At 38.4% G+C, this 19881-nt stretch overlaps 2 protein-coding genes across 2 annotated transcripts; one reads left to right on the top strand and one right to left on the bottom strand.

Annotated features, from left to right (window-relative positions):
• Positions 1-505: 505 nt before the first annotated feature.
• On the bottom strand, positions 506-3434 carry LOC128484168 (interleukin-17A-like). The gene is made up of 3 exons (XM_053460487.1): positions 3402-3434; positions 2859-3070; positions 506-728 (listed from the first exon to the last, which is right to left on the bottom strand). The coding sequence occupies exons 1-3, from the start codon at positions 3432-3434 to the stop codon at positions 506-508; spliced, it is 468 nt and encodes a 155-aa protein (XP_053316462.1).
• A 4276-nt stretch (positions 3435-7710) lies between these two features.
• On the top strand, positions 7711-15740 carry LOC128484167 (interleukin-17A-like). Its single transcript, XM_053460486.1, has 3 exons — positions 7711-7749; positions 14355-14563; positions 15240-15740. The coding sequence occupies exons 1-3, from the start codon at positions 7711-7713 to the stop codon at positions 15475-15477; spliced, it is 486 nt and encodes a 161-aa protein (XP_053316461.1). The 3' UTR covers positions 15478-15740.
• The last annotated feature ends 4141 nt before the right edge of the window (positions 15741-19881 follow it).

Raw genomic sequence — 19881 nt, 5'->3', positions numbered from 1 at the left:
AATATTTGCCATAAAACTGCCAGAATTATATAGATGTTCTTTAAAACGTGAGATTCCCCAGAATCAGGGTGTTTAAAAAGAACCCATCTGGGGTACTCTAGTTAAGAGGCAATTGTCATAAAAAAAAATGAAAAACACGAAGAGCAATGTGTTCAGTTCTTCCATTTATAATATATTATTCATAGTGAATCTTCAGGCTGCGCATGCTGATGGAATAGCGACTAGTGACAAGTACTTGTCAGTTTAAAAAGAAGACGATAAATAATACAAATAAACAGAATATTCCATTCCTCAAACACATAATAAATTTTATTCGATTCAATCAAATATCATATTTTGGCCAAAAAGTTCCTGAAAATAAATACATAAATAAAATCTAGTAATCTGTGCTCAGTATATATTGTGTAGAAGAATAAATATGAATGTATGTAGGTTACAGAAGAAATACAGGGTTCATTATTTAAATTTACCACAAGTAAAATCTGCTAAGCTCGATGCTCATTGGCTATTGGGTTCGGACACATGTACACCCCACAGCGACTGTCTGGGTGTCCAGTCTGTACGTATAATCGCAGTCTCTCTCGTCTCTGCGGAGAACCAGTACATCCCGGTGGATAGGATGGGCTCCCAGATCCGGGTTCTCCTTTCCATCAGAGTCGACGCAGACTAAAGTGAGGCAGTTGGCTTCAGAGATGACCGAAGGGTATCTGTTGGGGTCCACGTTGAGGCTGTCAAAAAAATTACACATGGAAGGATTAATTCAACATAATTACTTTCATTACTTCTGTTTGCCATACTTTACCGCCTGGATCGGCCTAGGCACATATACCGTATATTCCGGCGTATAAGACGACTGGGCGTATAAGACGACCCCCAACTTTTACAGTCCAAATATAGAGTTTGGACTATACTCGCCGTATAAGACTACCCCTCTACCCAGTATACAACAACCAGCCAATCACGGCAAGCGATGTACCTTACCGGTGATTTGCTGGTTGATTTGCTGACATATACATACATGCACTGCCCTCACACACACACACACACACACATATATAATATATATATCTATATATATATCTACACATATGCCTGTCCATACATACACATTTATACACTGCCCTCACCACACACCCCTGCCTTTACACACACATGTATATATATATATATATATATATATATATATATATATATATATACAGGGCCGGCCCTATAATGGGGCAGACTGGGGCAATTGCCCCAGGCGGCACTTTAGAAGGGGCGGCACTTTGCCGCCCCAAGCGCTTTTTTTTTGTTTGTTTTTTGAAGCGGAGGAGAGAGAGGGGCGCCGAGTGGTTTTCGTTTACCCGCTCGGCGCCCCTCTCTCTCTCTCCTCTGCGGCGAGTCTCCCTGTTCGGTCCCGGTGCCGACTTGTAATGCAGAGCGCCGGAAGTGACGTCAATATATATATATATATATATATATATATACACACACACACACGTATGTATATATATATATATATATATATATATATATATACACACACCAGTATATATATATATATATATATATATACACACCAGTGTGTGTGTATATATATATATATATATATATATATATTTCTCCCCCCTTTGTCCCTTTCTCCCCATCTCTTACCTTATCTTCTGTCTTCTTTCTTCCATCCAGTTGTGGGAGCCCGACGTCTGGCACTTCAGACCTCGGCTTCCCTGCTCTCTAATCACTACGCGCCGGCTATTGATGCAGGGCGCCGGGACATGACGTCATCCCTGCGCTCGGCATCAATAGCCGGCGCCTAGTGATTAGAGAGCAGGGAAGCCGAGGTCTCAAGTGCCAGACCTCGGGCTTCCCTGCTCCCTCATCACTACGCGCCGGCAATTGATGCCGGGCGCCGGGACATGACGGCATCCCTGCGCTCGGCATCAATAGCCGGCGCGTAGTGATTAGAGAGATTGGTGGCTTCGTGGGAACCTCCGGCTTGGTAAGTACCCGGCGTATAAGACGACCCCCCACTTTTAAGAAGATTTTTTGGGGTTAAAAAGTCGTCTTATACGCCGGAATATACGGTATATTATCACACCAGAGGGGTATCCTGCAGGAATGGCTTACACTTTAGTTTATGTACTGGATGCTCTCTGATTATTGGACTCCCTCTCGTCACCAGACCCCCCCATGGGTTGTGATATACATAGACTTGTTGGATATAGAAGCAGTTGGCCAGACACCCAAACCTAACCAATACAGGTCTCAGGGTACATAACCTTGGTTAGATGGAGCCAAAAGAGGCAAAGTAGACATGGAATTGCAATACATCCAAGTTTTCTCTGTCCAGTCCATTATGGACATTGCGACCAGGTTTTATTAATTTCAAGTATGTTCTATCCATGATGAATTTTTTTTACACCATTTAGTTTAGCGCATGGGGCAAGTGTCTGGGTGTGTAAGTGTAAGTGTCTGGGTGGGTGTGTTAGTACAGTATCTTGGTGTATGTGTTACTATGAGTGTCTGGGTGTGTGTATTAGTGTATTGATGTTTGTGTTAGCGTGATTGGATGTGTGATAGTGTGCTGTGTGATCGTGTGTGCATCTGGGTGTGTTAGTGTGAGTCTCTGTATTAATGTGATTGACTATGTCTTATGTGTGTCTGTGTTAGTGTAAGTGTCTTGGTGTATGTGTTAGTGTGAGTGTCTGGATGTGTAAGAGGTGTGTCTATGTGTGTTAGTATTTGAGTGTGTTAGTGTCCATATTTGTTAATATGACTTTCTGTGTGTGTTCATTTGATTGGCTGTGTGTGTTAGATGTTGATGGTTCTTCATTTCTTTGATTTGCTTCTTCTGAGGCTGAAGCCTGAAGACTGACCTGTAGTCCCAAGGTGCAAGGAAGCTGCTCTGAACGTCCTCCTGCAGGGAGCTCAGATAATCGTTGTCGATATCGCTGATATTAACGCTCATTCTACGAGGGAAGCGTCTGATCCTTTTCATCGTGCATTTTGTCTCCTCATTCTCTCCTTTCTCTGAAGAATATTCTTCTGGGAGGAAGTTCGCTGTAGACAGCCCCACAAGCAAAGCCACCTGAGACAGGAGCCAATATTACAGACTATTCAGGTGATGATCGCTTAGAACCCCCAGTACTCATAGATCTCATGCTTTGATTAATGGGGAATTTTATTATTATTATTACATTAAAATCAGTTTTCAATTATACTAAAAATGTATATTTGTTGTGTGTATGTGTTCTAGAACTGTTATTTTAATCTAATCTGCTAAAAAACCCACTGACTCCTTCTCGTATGCTATGAATTTAATAAGACCATCTGTTACAGTCAAAATGTTAAAGTCATGAACCTAACCCCATACCTGTCGCTTTACATAAAAATAAGGAGTGTCGGGGTTGTTGACTTACGAGCAGTAAGAACGAGCTGCTTGTTAGATCCATTCTTTGTGTTTGTCTTCTTTCCTCGATTCTGTGTCAGGAGAATGAAGTTCAGACCCACAAACAGCCTTTTTATATTAGAAATCTTGACTGAAGGGGTTTCCATTCTGTGCGAATGTCTTTTCCAGCGGATTTTCCTCGTCTCGGTGTTTGTTCTGGGGCAGCGTTCTGTATTCGGAGGTATGGAGTATATACGGTCAGCGTGAATTCCAGGGCAATATATAAGAGCGAGTAACAACGTGATGCTGACAGGCCGGGTATATTGTGCTGATCAAATGGGGAAGTGACAGGAACTCCTAGCAGGGATTATCCGGCATATGGCGTGTAGAGAGCTTGCGTGTAACACACCTAGCGACATTACAGAAAAATAATCACAAAAAGCAGAAAATGTGATAAAGATAAAAGTAATCCTGTGTTCGGTCGTGGTGTCTTCCTTGTGTCATTAGGTGTAGTCCAAAGAAGATCCTGTTTGGGTCTTTGGGCTGCCCTTCCTTGGTTGATGTCAGAGGAATCCCCTGCCGGCAACCAATAGAGGGGCTCTTTCGGACCTTTTAAATCCTGGTGCCAAAGCTGCTGCTAACTATTACAGTGTTAACCCCCTTTAACCCCCAAACGAACACGAATATTTGTGGAATACGAAAAGTTTTTTCTTTCACCAAGACAAACACGAAGACTTGGTCGGTGCCCAAGTCTAGTTATTATATATGTGTCTGGATATTAGACTTGTGCATTCGGATTCGTAAGAATTGCAACTTAAGCAAATTTTGGTAAATTCAGCGATTCGTTCAAGACTCAGAAAACGAGGCCAGACCCCAACGAATTGGGCAAAACCAAAGTGAAAAGCTCCAAAGTTTCATGTGAAATTTGGGGGCCCCCATTCACTCACACTCTCTCACACTCTTACTCACTCTCTCACATTATCATTCTCATTCATTCTCCCTCTCACACTCTTTAAATATTTTACTACATTCTCTGCAAACCACTTCCACTTCTGCATCTTCTTCCGCATCTTTTTTCTTCTTTATTATCATCTGTCTTCTATCTGCTCCTTTCTCTTCATCTTCTATCTTCGTGTTCATCTTTGTTTACTAACCTCCCAGGTCCTTTCCCCATCTAGCCTACCTTATCTACGCAGCATCGCAGGGGTTAATGGGAGAGGGGAAGCCCCATATAAAAAAAAAAATCCTTGAGCACAGCCAGCAGCTTTGTATACAGTAATCAACCAATAGGTTGATGCCAGAAGAGGCTCCTACAGGCAACCAATAGATTTGCTCACACAGACCTTGAACATCTGATGGCGGAATGTGGCCTGGGCCCGCTTTAAGAATTAAAGGTTCATACAAGCAACTCTATTGGTCGTTCGTACGGACCTTTAACTCTTGGAGCAGGCCCCGGCCGAGTTTTGGCACCAGGATTTTAAAAGTCTGTTCGAGCGGCTCTATTGGTTGCCAGCAGGGGGCACTTCTGGTCTCCCCACTCCAAGAGTTAAAGGTCCATATGAACGACCAATAGAGTTGCTCGTATGGACCTTTAACGCTTGAAGTGGGGAGACAGGCCAAGTTCCGCTGTCAGATGTTAAAGGTCCGTGCAAGTGAGTCTATTGGTCGCCTGCATTAGAGTCACTTGCATGGCCCTTTAACTCCTGACGGGGAACTTGGCCTGTCTCTCTGCTCCAAGAGTTAAATGTCTTTAACTCCTGACGGCGAACCTAGGGATTTCCGCTGCCGTTATCTACACAGCATCGCAGGGGTTAACAGGAGCAGAAATACATAGCTTCGCCGTCAGGAGTTAAAGGGCCATAAGAACGTCTTTAATGAAGTTGATGGCCCCTGCTGGCGACCAATAGAGTAGCTCGCACGGCCCTTTAACTCCTGGCGGCGAACCTATGGATTTCCACTTCTATTAACCCCTGCGATGCCGCATAGGCTAGACGGGGAAGGGACCAGGTAGTCTAGTAAACGAAAGCGCTGAACGAAGATTCTTTGTGCTGTGTGTCGCCATGTTCATATGTTCGGTATTCGGGCTGAACAACGAAAACGCATCCTTCGTGATCGTTTTCATGTTCGCCCGAATACGAATGCACGATTCTAGTTATTAGTGTATACAATGCTTGGGAGTTATTACTGTATACGGCGCTGGGGGTTATTACTGTATACAGTGCTGGGAATATATTACTATATGCAGCACTGGGGGGTTATTACTGTATACAGCGCTTTGGGGTTATTACTGTATACAGCGCTGGGGGTATTTATATTTTGAGATAAACAGTAATTATGCTCCAATAATTCTGTATTCTAAACAATTATGTCTTATGGTTTTATTCTTTATTTGGAAGACAAACAAGTAAAATGTTTTTTGGATAAAAAACCCCTATAATAGCTGTAGACTTGCTAATAAAAATAAAGGTTGTAAAGAATATTTTTAAGTCTGTACTCATTTACTTAAATATCTTGAAGATACATGAAAAGCTTTGATAAAGTCCCGCCCCCTAGCCACACCTCTAACCACACCCTTTAAAAGAAAGGCGTCCCTTTGGCCATTTGAAATGTTGACAAGTTTTCTTTTCAGTTTTGGATTTGGCAAACTTAGTAGTCATGCCGTGGTTTAGAGAGAAATGTGAAGGTAATTCCCTCTGTCATCTGTAGGTGGAGACAGAATGATATTTTACAAAAAATCTTAGTTTCTTAACTCCTGTGGTGCCAAGGACATCCCAAAAATTTAACCCATTTATTCCAAACAAGAGCAAATATTAAAAATACGATAAAAATAAATCTGTATTTATTTTTCACATTTTGGAGACCATTCGTTTATTTTTATTCAGTATATCCTTTTATGTTTGCGTTTTTATAGTGCGTTAAAGATGTGTGCATTAAAGATGTCTGCAAATTGTGCCGTATTTTTGAGTGAATAAAATCTTATATCATACCCCAAAAAAGAAGCAAAATAAAAATCTGCAAAAATGTCTATTTTTATTCATGGTTTTACTAATCAGATGTAAAATAACTAATACGAATGTTGTAAGGGACAAATAATTTAATTATTTTAGCACATGAAAGTTTTTTTTTTTTTAATTTTTCTTTGGTTTTTACGTTATTATGCATTCTCTCTCACTAAAGCTGTAGCAAATTTTTATCAGAATTTACTAAAGCAAATTAAAGAAAAGAACCAAGGTGTTGCAAGTTATTGCTGCTAAAGGTGGTTCTACAAGCTATTGATTCATAAGGTGTACTTGGTTTTTCACACATGGCTTCTCCATTTTGGCTTTATTTTTGTTGAATAAATCTGTGTAATATGTCATGTGTTGTTGTTCATCTAAGGTTGCATTTACCTAATCTTTAAACCTGCTAAGGAACAGATGATTGTTATTATGATATGTAAAACCATAGAATTCAAAGAGGGCGTACTTTCTTCTTCACACAATTGTACATATATATAATTTATATAAAATGTCCTTTTTACTTTTTGAAGCACATATTGTCCAATTAAATAACATGAAACGGATCAGAAATCCAGCGCAGGCGTTGTTAATGTTGTAAATGGCTATTGTAACTGCATATTCATATTCATACACACATTCACTCTCTCTGATAATCCACGCGGCTCACACACGTCCGCCTCCCTCAGCCTCCCTCTGAGCTTACATTTTTAGCTTTACATTTTTTTTAAGGGAACTACAAGTTTATTTGGAATTGTTTATTACCTACTGTGAAAATAATTTCTCTGTTTTAAATTACTTTCTTTCAGTAATATATTTAAATGCATTTGAAAACAGTTCATTTCTTTATACTTCAGATGTTTTTTCGCATAGGAGCAAAATGGTCCCAGCCCTTTTAAAATGCAGGGTTTTTCCCCTAACATATTGGGGCCAGGACCTGACATGTGCAGTGTGCCCAAAAATCTGTATGTGTAAGTGTCTATGTGTTAGCATTAGAGTGCTAGAGGAAGCGTGTGTTAAGAGTGTGGATGTGTAAGTATGCATTAGTGCAAGTATGTGTGTGTGTGTTAGCGTGGGTGTGAATGGATGTGTGTGATAGCATGAGCTTCTAAGTTTTTGTAAGTGTGAGAATGTGTGTAAATATGTTGGCCAGTTTGTGTGTGGGGGTCACTTGGCTTTTCTGGCCCTTTGCCAGGACATGAACCCCCCCCCAGCCTGGCTTTGTTGCATGACTTTAGCGTGCCTTTAAGACTTGGAGAAATATGACGGGGGCAAAATTTGATGTGAGCAGGGAACTATTTTGCATTGGTGTCATCATTTATGAATAATACAGATAATGCTACGATGGCTATATTTAGTTTTGAAAGTGTTCTATCTAGCCAGGTAGGTGGATCACGTAATTAAAAGTAATCTCCATATTGTCAGCAGCAACATTTTTAATTTTCCATTTTTTGGCATCATACAAAATATTTCCACGACGCGCTGAGATTTACGAACGCGTATCAATTATTTGTAAAGATCTCTAAATTCGTTTTTTTGTGACCAGATTTAGGATGAGTAATTATTATAGGTCGCAGTTTGAGGAAAGTTCTCTGTAGGTGACCTGATTTCACTGTAAGTCGCATTAGAATGAAATCGGCATTTAAGATTAAGATCCAAAAAAGATCTGGTGTGTAAAGCATTCACTTGTGTAATTATTACCTTATTTGAAAATTAAATGAATTACCTACTTTCTACAGAATAAACGTATCTCTTAAGATTTAGATTTATATGATTTGCTATAAATCTATACATACAAAATATACCATAACAAGCTATAAAATACTATTCACAGTATCCAAGCATGGCCCCTTTAGTATCATTAGCCTCGACTACCTTTTGCCTCCTTGGAAATCTATTTTGGTTACCAGCCCTCCTCTCTTTTTTGGGTCACCCCAGCCGGAAACTCCGCTCCCATACCACAGGCTTATTGACTCGGTTTGAGCTCCAATCTGAGTCCGGCTCCAGTACTGTCATTTTGAATCTCTCAACATCTTGAGCACACGACCTCTCTGAAGGTCTATACTGGTGGTGTCCATCCGCCACCACTCAAACATATACTGTTCTCGCTCATTCATAGGGTATAAAGCCCTTGGTAACTAAATACCTCATTCACAGTATTGTGCCGTTATTCAGTCACTGGGTATAATGTCCTCACTCACTGAGTATATTTTCCTCACTCACTAAGTCCCCACATTTACTGAGTGTACTGTCCTTATCTAGAGAATACACTTAAGCAGACAGCCCCTGACGCACTCTGTCACAGGAATCACTCCCTGCTCATACTCCAGACAGGAAGTGCACATGGAGCAAACCACTAGAGAAAGGGGGGATCTACTCTCAGTTTTATTTAAATTTTCTACAGTTTCTCGGTCTCAGATTACACCTTAAAATAAAGAGGTCTGCCACGGAATTGCTAGGTAATATGACAGCCGCGCATGGCCCCCTGTGGTTGTTTGGGCCTAGGCAACTGGCCCTGCGGTAACGTTCACTTGGATCCTGCCAAATGAAAAGTTTCAGTGTAACGGGTGGAAGAAAATATTTGTTTGTAAAAAGATTATATTTTTTGCATAACACTATTACCCCATACACTAAAATATAGATATAATACAAAGAAAATACACTAAACATATAATGGGCTTAAGACTCATAACAAATAGTTAATTTGAGGTTTTTATATATATATATATATATATATATTTAATATACAGTAGATATAGCATGTAGCAATATATCACCTACTTTATCTGGATGCGTACCAATTGTTTGATATTTATCATTCTTATTTTGTTTAATTTGTGAAATGGATCATTTTACTACATACCAATTATGTTTGTGACCTGGCACGACCTATACAGATTTGGCAAGCATTTGCAAGCAAATATAGTATAGAATCCCAAGTTCCAGAATGCTGTTTTCTTTTTGTATTTCTTAATACTTGTGATTAAGAAAACCAACTGAGATTCTATTTCACTGCATTAATGTAACCAATGGAGTGTATGAGTCTGTCCTCCTATTTATCCTGTGGCGGATCAGAATGCCTGTGTCTTAGTAGCCTCTTAGAAGAGTTAGGACTCTATTATGTGCAGTAGTTTTATGAAGCTAATTTTTTTTTTTAACCCATATAAGTCAGCGGTATGATAACAAACACCTTCTCATGTCTGGTAGTAAATAATCACAAAACTCATTAGCAGAAGATATAAGTGCTAGCATCAAAGGATACACTCGTACCCCAATAAGCTTCTAGGGACCCTAGGACCCCAAATTCCTGGGCCTTTTCAGAATAATAAGGACGAGGGGCTGATAATCCTTTTAATGCAGTGGTTCCCACACCACCACCTGGCACAGACGTAAACTTCGTAGTCCTGTCCAATATACACTGAAACTGGTTAACAAAAGTATTACCCCGGAGCCTCGGGGTAAAGAGCTGCTTCCCTGGGACTCCGGGTCACTTTCTGTGGGCAGGGAAGCGGTGTCATTTTGTTCACATGACAATAAAGCTCTCCCCGAAGTATGAGGCAAAATGTAATATGATTTCAGAATGATTTCTGGGAATGGTACAAGCATTCAACATTAGCAGGAAATATATTTCAAATTCTGAGTGTGTGACATCACACACTTCTATGAACTCATTAAAACACATGAAAATTCGAATGTAAATTTCGAACACGCTTGAGGTAAGGCTATGGACAGATATTTTGCGGAAAATCCACAAGAACAAACATTTAGCTGAAAATCCAGAACGAGCCGATAGGAAGTTGGTTTGTACTCTGAATGCTTTCCTGTGTTGTCTGACAAAGGTAAGTTTTTCTGTGAATTTTCGAAAAGAGGAAGGAGTCGCGTATGAGATAATGATTATTATTATAATATGACTGGATATGTTGCTTTAGAAGACATAAATACAAAATTAAAATGTAAATATTTACTACGTGCACATCAGGAGCGTAACCAGAAACTACAGGGCCCTGGTGCGAAAATTGCCCCGGGGCCCCCCAACTTCACAACTTGTCTGTGCCTTCTTTGCCCCCCTTCTAACATACACTCTGGCACACATATGTAAACACACTTACACAAATTACACACACTGACTAACACACACGTACACATTCATTCTAACACACACACTCCATGTATACATACATGCTCACACACACAATTACACACACATGCTCACACACACAAACACATACATACTCACACACACAAACACACCTACACATTCATGCTCACACACAAACACCTACACATACATGCTTGCAAACACCTAAACATTCATGCTCATACACACAAACACCTAAACATTCATGCTCACGCACACACACACGATCCATACTCATACACACAGTTACACATCCATGCTCGTATATCTATATATATGAGACCACTGCGAGCCCTCTAGTTACTCCAGTGGTGCACATCACTTTCTTCCCGAACTTTTACTGCGATACTGAAATAAACACCGGAATACCTATAAACTCTTTGGGGCCTGAAGGTTTTATCTCTTAGGCCTCGGGGTAAATGGGCAGATCCAAGGCAGAGGGGTGAATTCTAAAAGTTATTTTTTTATCAGGGTCACACTGTTACAATTTGAACAATAAAGCGGTGTTAGCTTTGGCTCCAATCCGATTCTTTTTCAATCAACAGCAATAACTAATATATTACTTGAAGATAAGCACAGTTTGTTGGCTTGTAAAATGGTAATTATAAGATAAGAGCCCTCAAGGGCCAAGCCAGAAACTATTGTAAGTTACTGTATCGGTATCGTAATACTAATCTTAATTCATCTACAGATTTGAACCGCACCATTGATGGTTATCATGCTGGATCTCCATGTTGCCCATGACTCTGAAACTTCACCATGGAGTATATATATATATATATATATATTTATATATAAACAGAGCTGCTTAACCCCTTAATGACAAAGCCCGTACATGTACGGGCTCAAAATGCATTGTTTTCAATGGGTTTAGGGACCGCCCATTGTCCTTAAGGGGTTAATCCTGTAAATTCTAATTGTTTTGTAAAATGACTACAATACGTTGCTCATATTTCGATCAGAGGTTACTTGACAGGCGATCTCCAAATCTCTCGAGCCGGCCATAACCTACTCTAAGACGAGCACTGCTTCTCCGATGCAAATTTACCAGACGGATGTCACCTTTCATCTCAAATGAGGTGACTTTGGTTTGTTAACCGCAAGGCTTCCTTTTCTTTCCCGTAAGCTTCAAGGCAGAAAAAAAGATGTGGTTGTTGAGGTCCGTGCATTCATTAAGTGGGGCGAAAATAACTACAATTATCATACTTTTTTTTTTTTCATAGAAATTTGCACATGGAGCTTGGAGGCTTTATGCTATATAAGTGACATATATCTATATATATATAGACTTTTTATGGAAAAAATAAGGAAACTGTATTTTTTCAGTAACGTCTACCCACTAAATCATATAAGTTGGAGAAAACAAAACCATCAAATGGTTGTCGGGAAAGATACTTTTCTTTGGGGTTCCTCTGGGGAGGGACTTATATGTAACCTAGCCCACCATGGCATATGCGCCTCTTATTTGTGACCTCAGACACGTTAAAGCTTGATTGGCCATTTTTCTCACTATAAGCCCATTTTCTGCTTGGAATGAAGAATGACCAATTTTTATTTGAAATACAGTCAAGGACATGGGGGACCTCATGGACATTTAAAGGGACCGCACAGCTTATATGATCAGACCTACTGAAGCCAGTCCTACTGTTTATTGAGGTTACTTTATACATCTTTTGGAGAAACGATACAGGGCAGACTATTAATATATATATATTTAAGCTTTAAACAAAGATGTGTTGATTTGGAGAGATCCATGGTGGGTCTAAGATAAGTGGTCTTCACATCTCTTCCCACTTAAAGACGGTATTTTATAAAAAGTATACCTGGTTGGGCACAGATGACTAAATCCATAACTCATATCAATAAATCCTTTAAGTGGACTGAGGCTAAGGATCCCTTTTCTCTTTTTTTCATGGACCGGAATGGTCGGAATGTTGGAAAATGTTAGGTAGACCTCTAGAGTTTTGCGTCAACTTGGTGTAATGGTAGAAATTCTTGGGTAGACTTTTACACTTAAGACTTTTAAAATAAACTGTATCAAAAATAAATGTATATTTATTTCCCCACTTTAAAAAATGTTGCTGTTTTATTATGTTTTCCATAGTTTTTATTTCAGAATTTTATTTTATTATATTATTATATATATATTTTTTTTCTTTAAATCCTCACATTGTTTATTGTGCGGTAATACGTAATCCTTAAACAAATACAAAATGATTCAATTTAAATTTTCCATGTGATTTTATTAAAACTGAGACAGGGCTGGAATTATTTATTATTTTTTTATGATTTTAATATTTATTTAAAAACATCTAGTCGCCCGTTTTTCCTGCTATAAAGACGCAAACTTTAACCAGTACTTGGTCTTGTCTTTTAGAAGCCATATGCCTGTCCCATGCATGTTTAAATTCCCTCACTGTATTACCACCTCTACCACTTCTGCTGGGAGGCATATCCGCTTACCTACCACTCTCTCATTAAAGTAAAACTTTCTTCTTTTACATCAAAATTTTATAGTAAGAAAAGGAACATTTTTATACCTTGTCATTATAGATTTTTATTTTTATTTCCAGAAAAATAATGTAGAATTTCTGTATGGTTGTATTGTGAGAGGTGGTTCTGCTTGACTTATCTAGTTAATGATTGATCTGCAGATTCAGCGGAGACACAATGATTTGTTATCTCAGACTTTCCTTTGATTTGTGGAATGGCTATGACATAATAATAGTTTTTTTTTTTTTTTTTCGAAAGCACAGAGGAAAACCACTCTTTGAAGTAAAACCACATTCACTTTTTTTACAGCGGAAACCCCGGTGCCAGCACCGCTCTATAAAATGTTGGGTTCTGGACATGTACAGCTCAGAGCTCACACCGGTAGCACATCTATCCACATAGAGAAGCAGAAGAAGCAGCAGAGCAATGGACCTCCTGAGCAGACCATCATTGGTGAGTGTCCTTTTCCTTTACTGACTGGGTGGTAGATAAGTGGAACAGCATCCCAGCAGAAGTGGTAGAGGCTAATACAGTGAGGGAATTTAAACATACATGGGATAGACATACGGCTCCTGAATCTAAGACGAGACCAACGACTGATTAAGGTTTTTGAGTCATTACAGCAGGAGAAAAGGGTAGACTAGACAGGGGGCCGAATGGGGCCGATCTGCTGGCAGATTCTATATACAGTTAGTCCAGATAGCTGACTCTGGAATAGAAATATCTAGTACTGAACAGGTAATATGTTTAGAGAAAAATATCTCTTAAAGCTACATTTAAATGCTAGTGCTATATTCTCTCATTTTCTGGAATATTTTCTGTAATTTGACCCAAATATTCTATTAACCAATTTAATTGTATTGATATGACATATACACAATATGACCAGTAAGGATTTTAATGTTCACGGTATATGGGGCAGCGTGTTCTAAAATAACCAAAAACACACCCCAAAAATTGCTTAATATTATTTTTACTATTTATTATAATTATTCCCAAATTGGGCCAGAGCTATTAGTCTTTGTTGGGACAGTCTTCTCGGGTGCCGTAAAGCAGGGCTTTGCAGAAGACTTGGTGCTTTTCACTATTTATTACGAAGGGTCAACTCCATTGAGCTTCTCGGCTCACCCCGTATAATGCATAGTTAAACCAGCGAGACTTATATCTCCCGAGAAGCTCGCTGGGCTTGGGTCTTTGAAAGGAACACTGAAGTCATCGTCTTCATAACTGCAGCTCTCCAAAAGTTGTCTTCTTCCCCCTATTACCCTCTCAGTGGGTACCGTTAAAGCGTGGAGCATTTTGAGGTCACAAACAACCGAACCCCAAAAAGTCACTCAAGTATGTCTTCCTCCTGTAGTTCCATCTCACGTTCCTGGCACTTATCCTGGGAAGCAGCGTGTTGGACTCTACCCAGGGTATGGACTTGCATCGACTCAATAAAAGATGTCACTTCCAAAGAGACATGAAGTTTCCATCAGTGATCTCCGTCACCTTGAACGTCACTGGACAATCTCAGCCTCATGGACCCAACGTGGCGAAGCGTTCCCTCTCTCCTTGGGACTACAGGTAACGAGATTCCCCCTCCCCCCTACTATAAAACGTGACCAACTTTGGCGGCACATCAGACCCCTTTGGTCCATTAAGTCCGCCCGTTTATCCCGCTGTAAAGACTCAGACCTTAATCAGTGAGTAAAAAAAGAAAACACTTGAGATAAATAATTATTTATAAAAAGAAAATAATGTATTGGGTTCACGCTAAAAGAGGAGGGAAGAATAGGGATCACATTAGCTACATTTGCACAGACAATAAAATAAGAGCCCTATGACATCATGAATGAACACACCTACCTAAGAAGCAACAACGTTAAGGGGTTAAAAAAAAAATCATCAAATGTAAGAATTTACCGCTGTCCCTCTCTTAATGCTTCCCCCGTGATAATTAATTCCAATAACTCGATTGTATTATTTTTTTTCTCTTTTTCCTTCTCCTTTTTGAGCCGAGTTAATTAACATGATTATTGAATGTACGATGATTCAATTAAATTTTAACTTCATTTTTTTAATGATATTAAAAAATTGAGGTCTTAGATTGAATGTTCTCAATGTATTTTTACAATGTAAGATAATTTATTTTTAATAAACCAAAAAAAAAAAAAAAGTGAAAAAAATTGAAAAATAAATAAAAAAAACATATGCTACTACGAAAGACGAAATAAATTCCTTTCTTTTTTTTGGCCCACAGCTATGATGTCGATTACAACAGATACCCTCCCGTCATTCCGGTGGCAAAATGTCGCCACAGCAGTTGCGTGAACTCAGATGGTGACTTAGACAACAGCGGGAATTCCGTCCCAATCAAGCAGGAGATGCTGGTCCTTCACCGCGAGATGAAGGACTGCAAAGCGATCTTCAGGATGGAGAAGAAGATGATCACCGTGGGCTGCACCTGCGTCCGTCCCATCATCCAACATCTAGTATAACCCGTCCGATGTTTACTTTGAACAGAAGATATAGCAGTAATGGGAATATTTCCTGGTAAAATTAGATGCATTTCACAAATGTATCAGAAGAGTAACACTTATAAAGTGTGAAACTATATATGTACGAATGCATGTTGCATTTTAGAAAGTATTAATTTGTCTTACCGTGTATTTATAAAACGAACGCATCTTCCGGATATTTATTCTTATTTGTTTTAATTGTACTTTGAACATTTTAATAAAGATACAAAAAAAAAAAAAAGTACTTTAAGAGTCCATGAAACTTTTATCGTGATCCAAAAATGAGCTTATTGCGTCTGGGACCGTAAATATTTCTTTATTAATAAACACTACAAGCCATTTTATGGGGGTTATGTAGAAATATGAGTTTGGTGGCAGGCAATCAATAGAAACATAAATGTTGTCAAAACCTAGTTGGTTTGGGTAAAAGAAGATGAATTGCCCCAGAGCTGTTCTCATTTAAACATTTTTGGCCACTACCTGAAGTTGCTTGCAATTCCTCATATATCCACCGGGGGAAGCATAGAGAAACACATTTAGACTGGATCCTTTCTATGCTCCATTCATAGGCTTTTTACGTACTCTCTCTCTGTGTGTTTTCGGAACGTAGTGGATAGAATACATTTAGAGTGTTGCCTGTTTTTGTTCACTTGGCTGGACTTGCCCCCTTGGGCAGAATGCTGCCTGCCCATCCTTGATAAGGTGGCATGTGCCTGTCCTCGGTCTGACACAGAACCCTTAAAAACAACAAAAAACACTGAAACCATAAATTGCTTTTATTAGAAGGCCGTGGAATTTATTTATGCATCTGCCTGCTGCTGACGTACATCATCAAAGGTTAGACGGACTGTATTTCAGAGGCATATTTCAGAACAAAAAGATATATATAAAAAATAAATTTAGACAACAAACACGTCAAAAAAAATGATGTTTAAATATCTTTGTATTCATTACCTGTGAAAAAAAAGTGAAAGCCTATTATACAATTATAAGGGTGTCAGTACGTTTCCACCAAAGTAAACAGATAATTTGTATGCTCATTATACTATTTTACTATATTAGAATTTATTATGTTATTAATTAATGATAAATATAATACTAAATAATTAATAATTCATCACAGATACGGCCAAATACTGTCCCTATCTCTATCCCTACATGAAAGGAACAGCTGACCCAAAGCAAAGGATATAAAAAAATAATAATAATTAAAAATAATAATGCTAATAATAACAATAATTAAAAAAAAATATAATAATAATAATAAAAAATAATAATGCTAATAATAACAATAATAAAAAAATAATAATAATAAAAAATAATAATGCTAATAATAACAATAATAAAAAAAATAAAAAAAATAATAATAAAAAATAATAATGATAATAATAAAAAAATAATAATAATAAAATAAAAAAATAAATCTTGGCAGCCAATAGATTAATTAATTAACCACTATTCTACTAATCTAGTGGTCTTATTTTACTAGTAGCCTATGCAAGCATGTATAACACATATGCTAATATCATTGAGACTTTACTGTCTCTTTAAGACCACGCACTCTGGTGTCCTGGAGTCGTTGGACGACTTTAGTGGAGGCGGAAACTGGACAGCTGACCTTGAATTCAGGTAAGTAGGGGCTTTGTGTTATGCAACTTCCTTGCATGATGCCCATCTTTACTCATACACGTAGTGATGCAAAAAAAAAAAAGAAAACGCTATGTAAAGCAACATTATTCATACATCCCAACTGTCACGTTTTACACGGGACAGTCACTATATTTAGGAACGTGCAATCCTATCCACCCCGCCGTACGACACCAATGTTTCGATCTGCGTGATATGAGGGTCTTCATCAAGGTATAAAGAAAAAAATGCCATGAGAATTTTTTTTATTATTTCTTGTCTTGTCACATGCCCTCACTCACTAAAACCCCGCTTCTCATAAAAAACCCCCCAAAAAAACAATAAAAAAGGCATGGAGATATAATTTTTTGTCGAATACAACTCCTATCACGCACAACCAGAGTGATCATAAGGGTAATGAGGGTTGCCCTCAAAAGCATAGTTGTAAAAAGGTTGGCATATTTGTGTATTTTCTACCTAAATTTAGTTTCTTTACAATAATTATTTAACCCTTTCTTATACGAGCCTGTCTGCGATTTGGTACGCACTTGGGTTGGACTTGTATGCAGCCTTCAAGCCATTATACTGAAGGCATTTATTTAGGCGATGGGGGGGCTTTATTTTATGGGGGCTTTAGGGAAATTATTTAGTTCTTTTTTAGTGATTTTGCAAATATATATATATATAGGAAAATAATGATAAATATTGCATTATTTTTGTGTTTTTTAACCATTATATCACGTAAATACGGATAGTTGGTTTGCCCTCATTTAGGTATCTACGAATAGCTTAATTTTGTTACTGAAAAAAAGAAATAAAGTGGATGTTTTAATCTGACTCTTAAATCTCTCAAAATTGGCCCGGAGTCCAAGAGGGGAATTTTTTTTCTCACCCTCTTGCACTTAAAGGGTTAAGACAGGACTTGAGTTTTGAATGTTCCAGTTCCAAAGGAAATTAACCCCGACAGGTATCTAGAACAATGTGTTTTGTGAATGTAACTTCCCCGACATTCTGATTGAATTTCCTCGCCGCTAATAATCCCGCCGTTTCCTCGTTGTTTATACGGAGGTAACTTCCACTCGACTTGCGAACTGTAACGTAACTAAATTGGGAAAAGTCCGCCGACCGGGCTCTATACAGAGAAAAAAAAAGGGAACAGGAAAAGTACGGCTGTCACGTTACACTAAAGGAAGGCAACGCCGATCGCAAGCGAGCGTTATAGCCAGCGAGTTAACCTTTTGAGTGCCAGAACTGTGAGCAATGGTTCATTTGCCCTCTGGCATTCAAAAGGTTAAAGAATCCCTAACGTACATAAAAGATAGGAATCACAGCACTGTTTTCATATAAAATAACAAAATGTATTAATTAAAATACGCTCGCAATTAATATTAATATATAGATAAAATACCAGAACTCTAGAAAGGATACGCGTATCTCGATCGCCCCACGCGTTTCGCCGGCTATACAGCCCCCTATTATTTACCCTATGCCCTATATACCTGTATCCGTCCCCTGTAGTCCAATCTTGATCAAGTCCTTTAATTACCAAAGAACTTAATTGATATAATTATTATATTTGATAAAAACACACATATATATATATATACCTTTTTCTTCTTTTATGTACATTTGCGCCTCCGAGGAGACACCAAGTCCTACACGCACTTTATCGACCGTTTGGTGATATATTCTGTTCCTTTACATACGTCGGTGGGATCGGAAGATTCCCGGCAGAGTTTCTTTATAATTAAAGTATTCTTTCTTTCTCTTATATTTATTCTGTTCGCATTTTTATATTTTGTTTTTCTGCTATCTATAAAGAAGCACCCCTCGGACCGACGATGCCAACTTTCTTTACGTCTACGCATTTTGGTTGCCCGACAACCTCCCGCTCCCACTTTTTAGTGCTGTAGGTGCCCTGTTGCCCACCCGAGCATGTCTGACTTGTATTAATGGCGAGGGTATGGAAAAGACACTGTTGGGTTTAATTCTGAACCCATTGGCTCAGCGTGGAAGTACTGGGTGCTTTAATTAAATTATAGGGCTAGGACCTTCTGGCCGGAGGGGGCATGTAAAGCCAAGTACCCCTCCGGAAATGGCCATCCAACAGAGCTATGAATATTCCAATAAAACCATACGTACGTTCTAATGGTTATCACAAGTTAAACATTGCCAGAAAAATAATTATTTTGGACGTTACTACAATACCTTGAATTTTATGAACCTCTAAATTTAGAATCGCCAGATGACCAAAGGCCACGCGGGGTTACATCGACCTAGGGCCTCATTTCTGATTACAACCACAAAGTTAGTGATTCTTATCGGAGGATATCTAAGAATAATACCAGAATTTATTTTTATTTTAATTATTATTATTTATTTTTTTTTGAAAATTTTGTCTTAAGCCATATTCAAACACATAGCATATCGTTTCGATGTACAAAATCTACATTATAAGGACAAAACGAAATTCTTGACATTTCTTCCATTGGCTTGGAATCGCTGCTGAAATATAAAATAACATTACATGAGAAAATAATAACCTACATTCATATTTTGTTTTTAATATGTTTTAGACGGACAAGATTCTCCCTTCCACACTACAATATTTTTTAGATTTTTTTTTTAAATTTGGGTTGAACAGGGCAGTTATTTTTCTATTATTTCTAATGGGAGGGGTAGAAGGTGTTTTTAGGCACTTTTGTACAATCTTCCATTTTATTATCACTACTAAAATTCCTACTATTATTTAGTTTT

The sequence above is a fragment of the Spea bombifrons genome, chromosome 3, assembly GCF_027358695.1.
Source record: "Spea bombifrons isolate aSpeBom1 chromosome 3, aSpeBom1.2.pri, whole genome shotgun sequence".
Classification (NCBI taxonomy): Eukaryota; Metazoa; Chordata; class Amphibia; order Anura; family Pelobatidae; genus Spea; species Spea bombifrons.
Note: the sequence above shows the minus strand (reverse complement) of the source record. Positions and strands in the feature narration are given on the sequence as shown.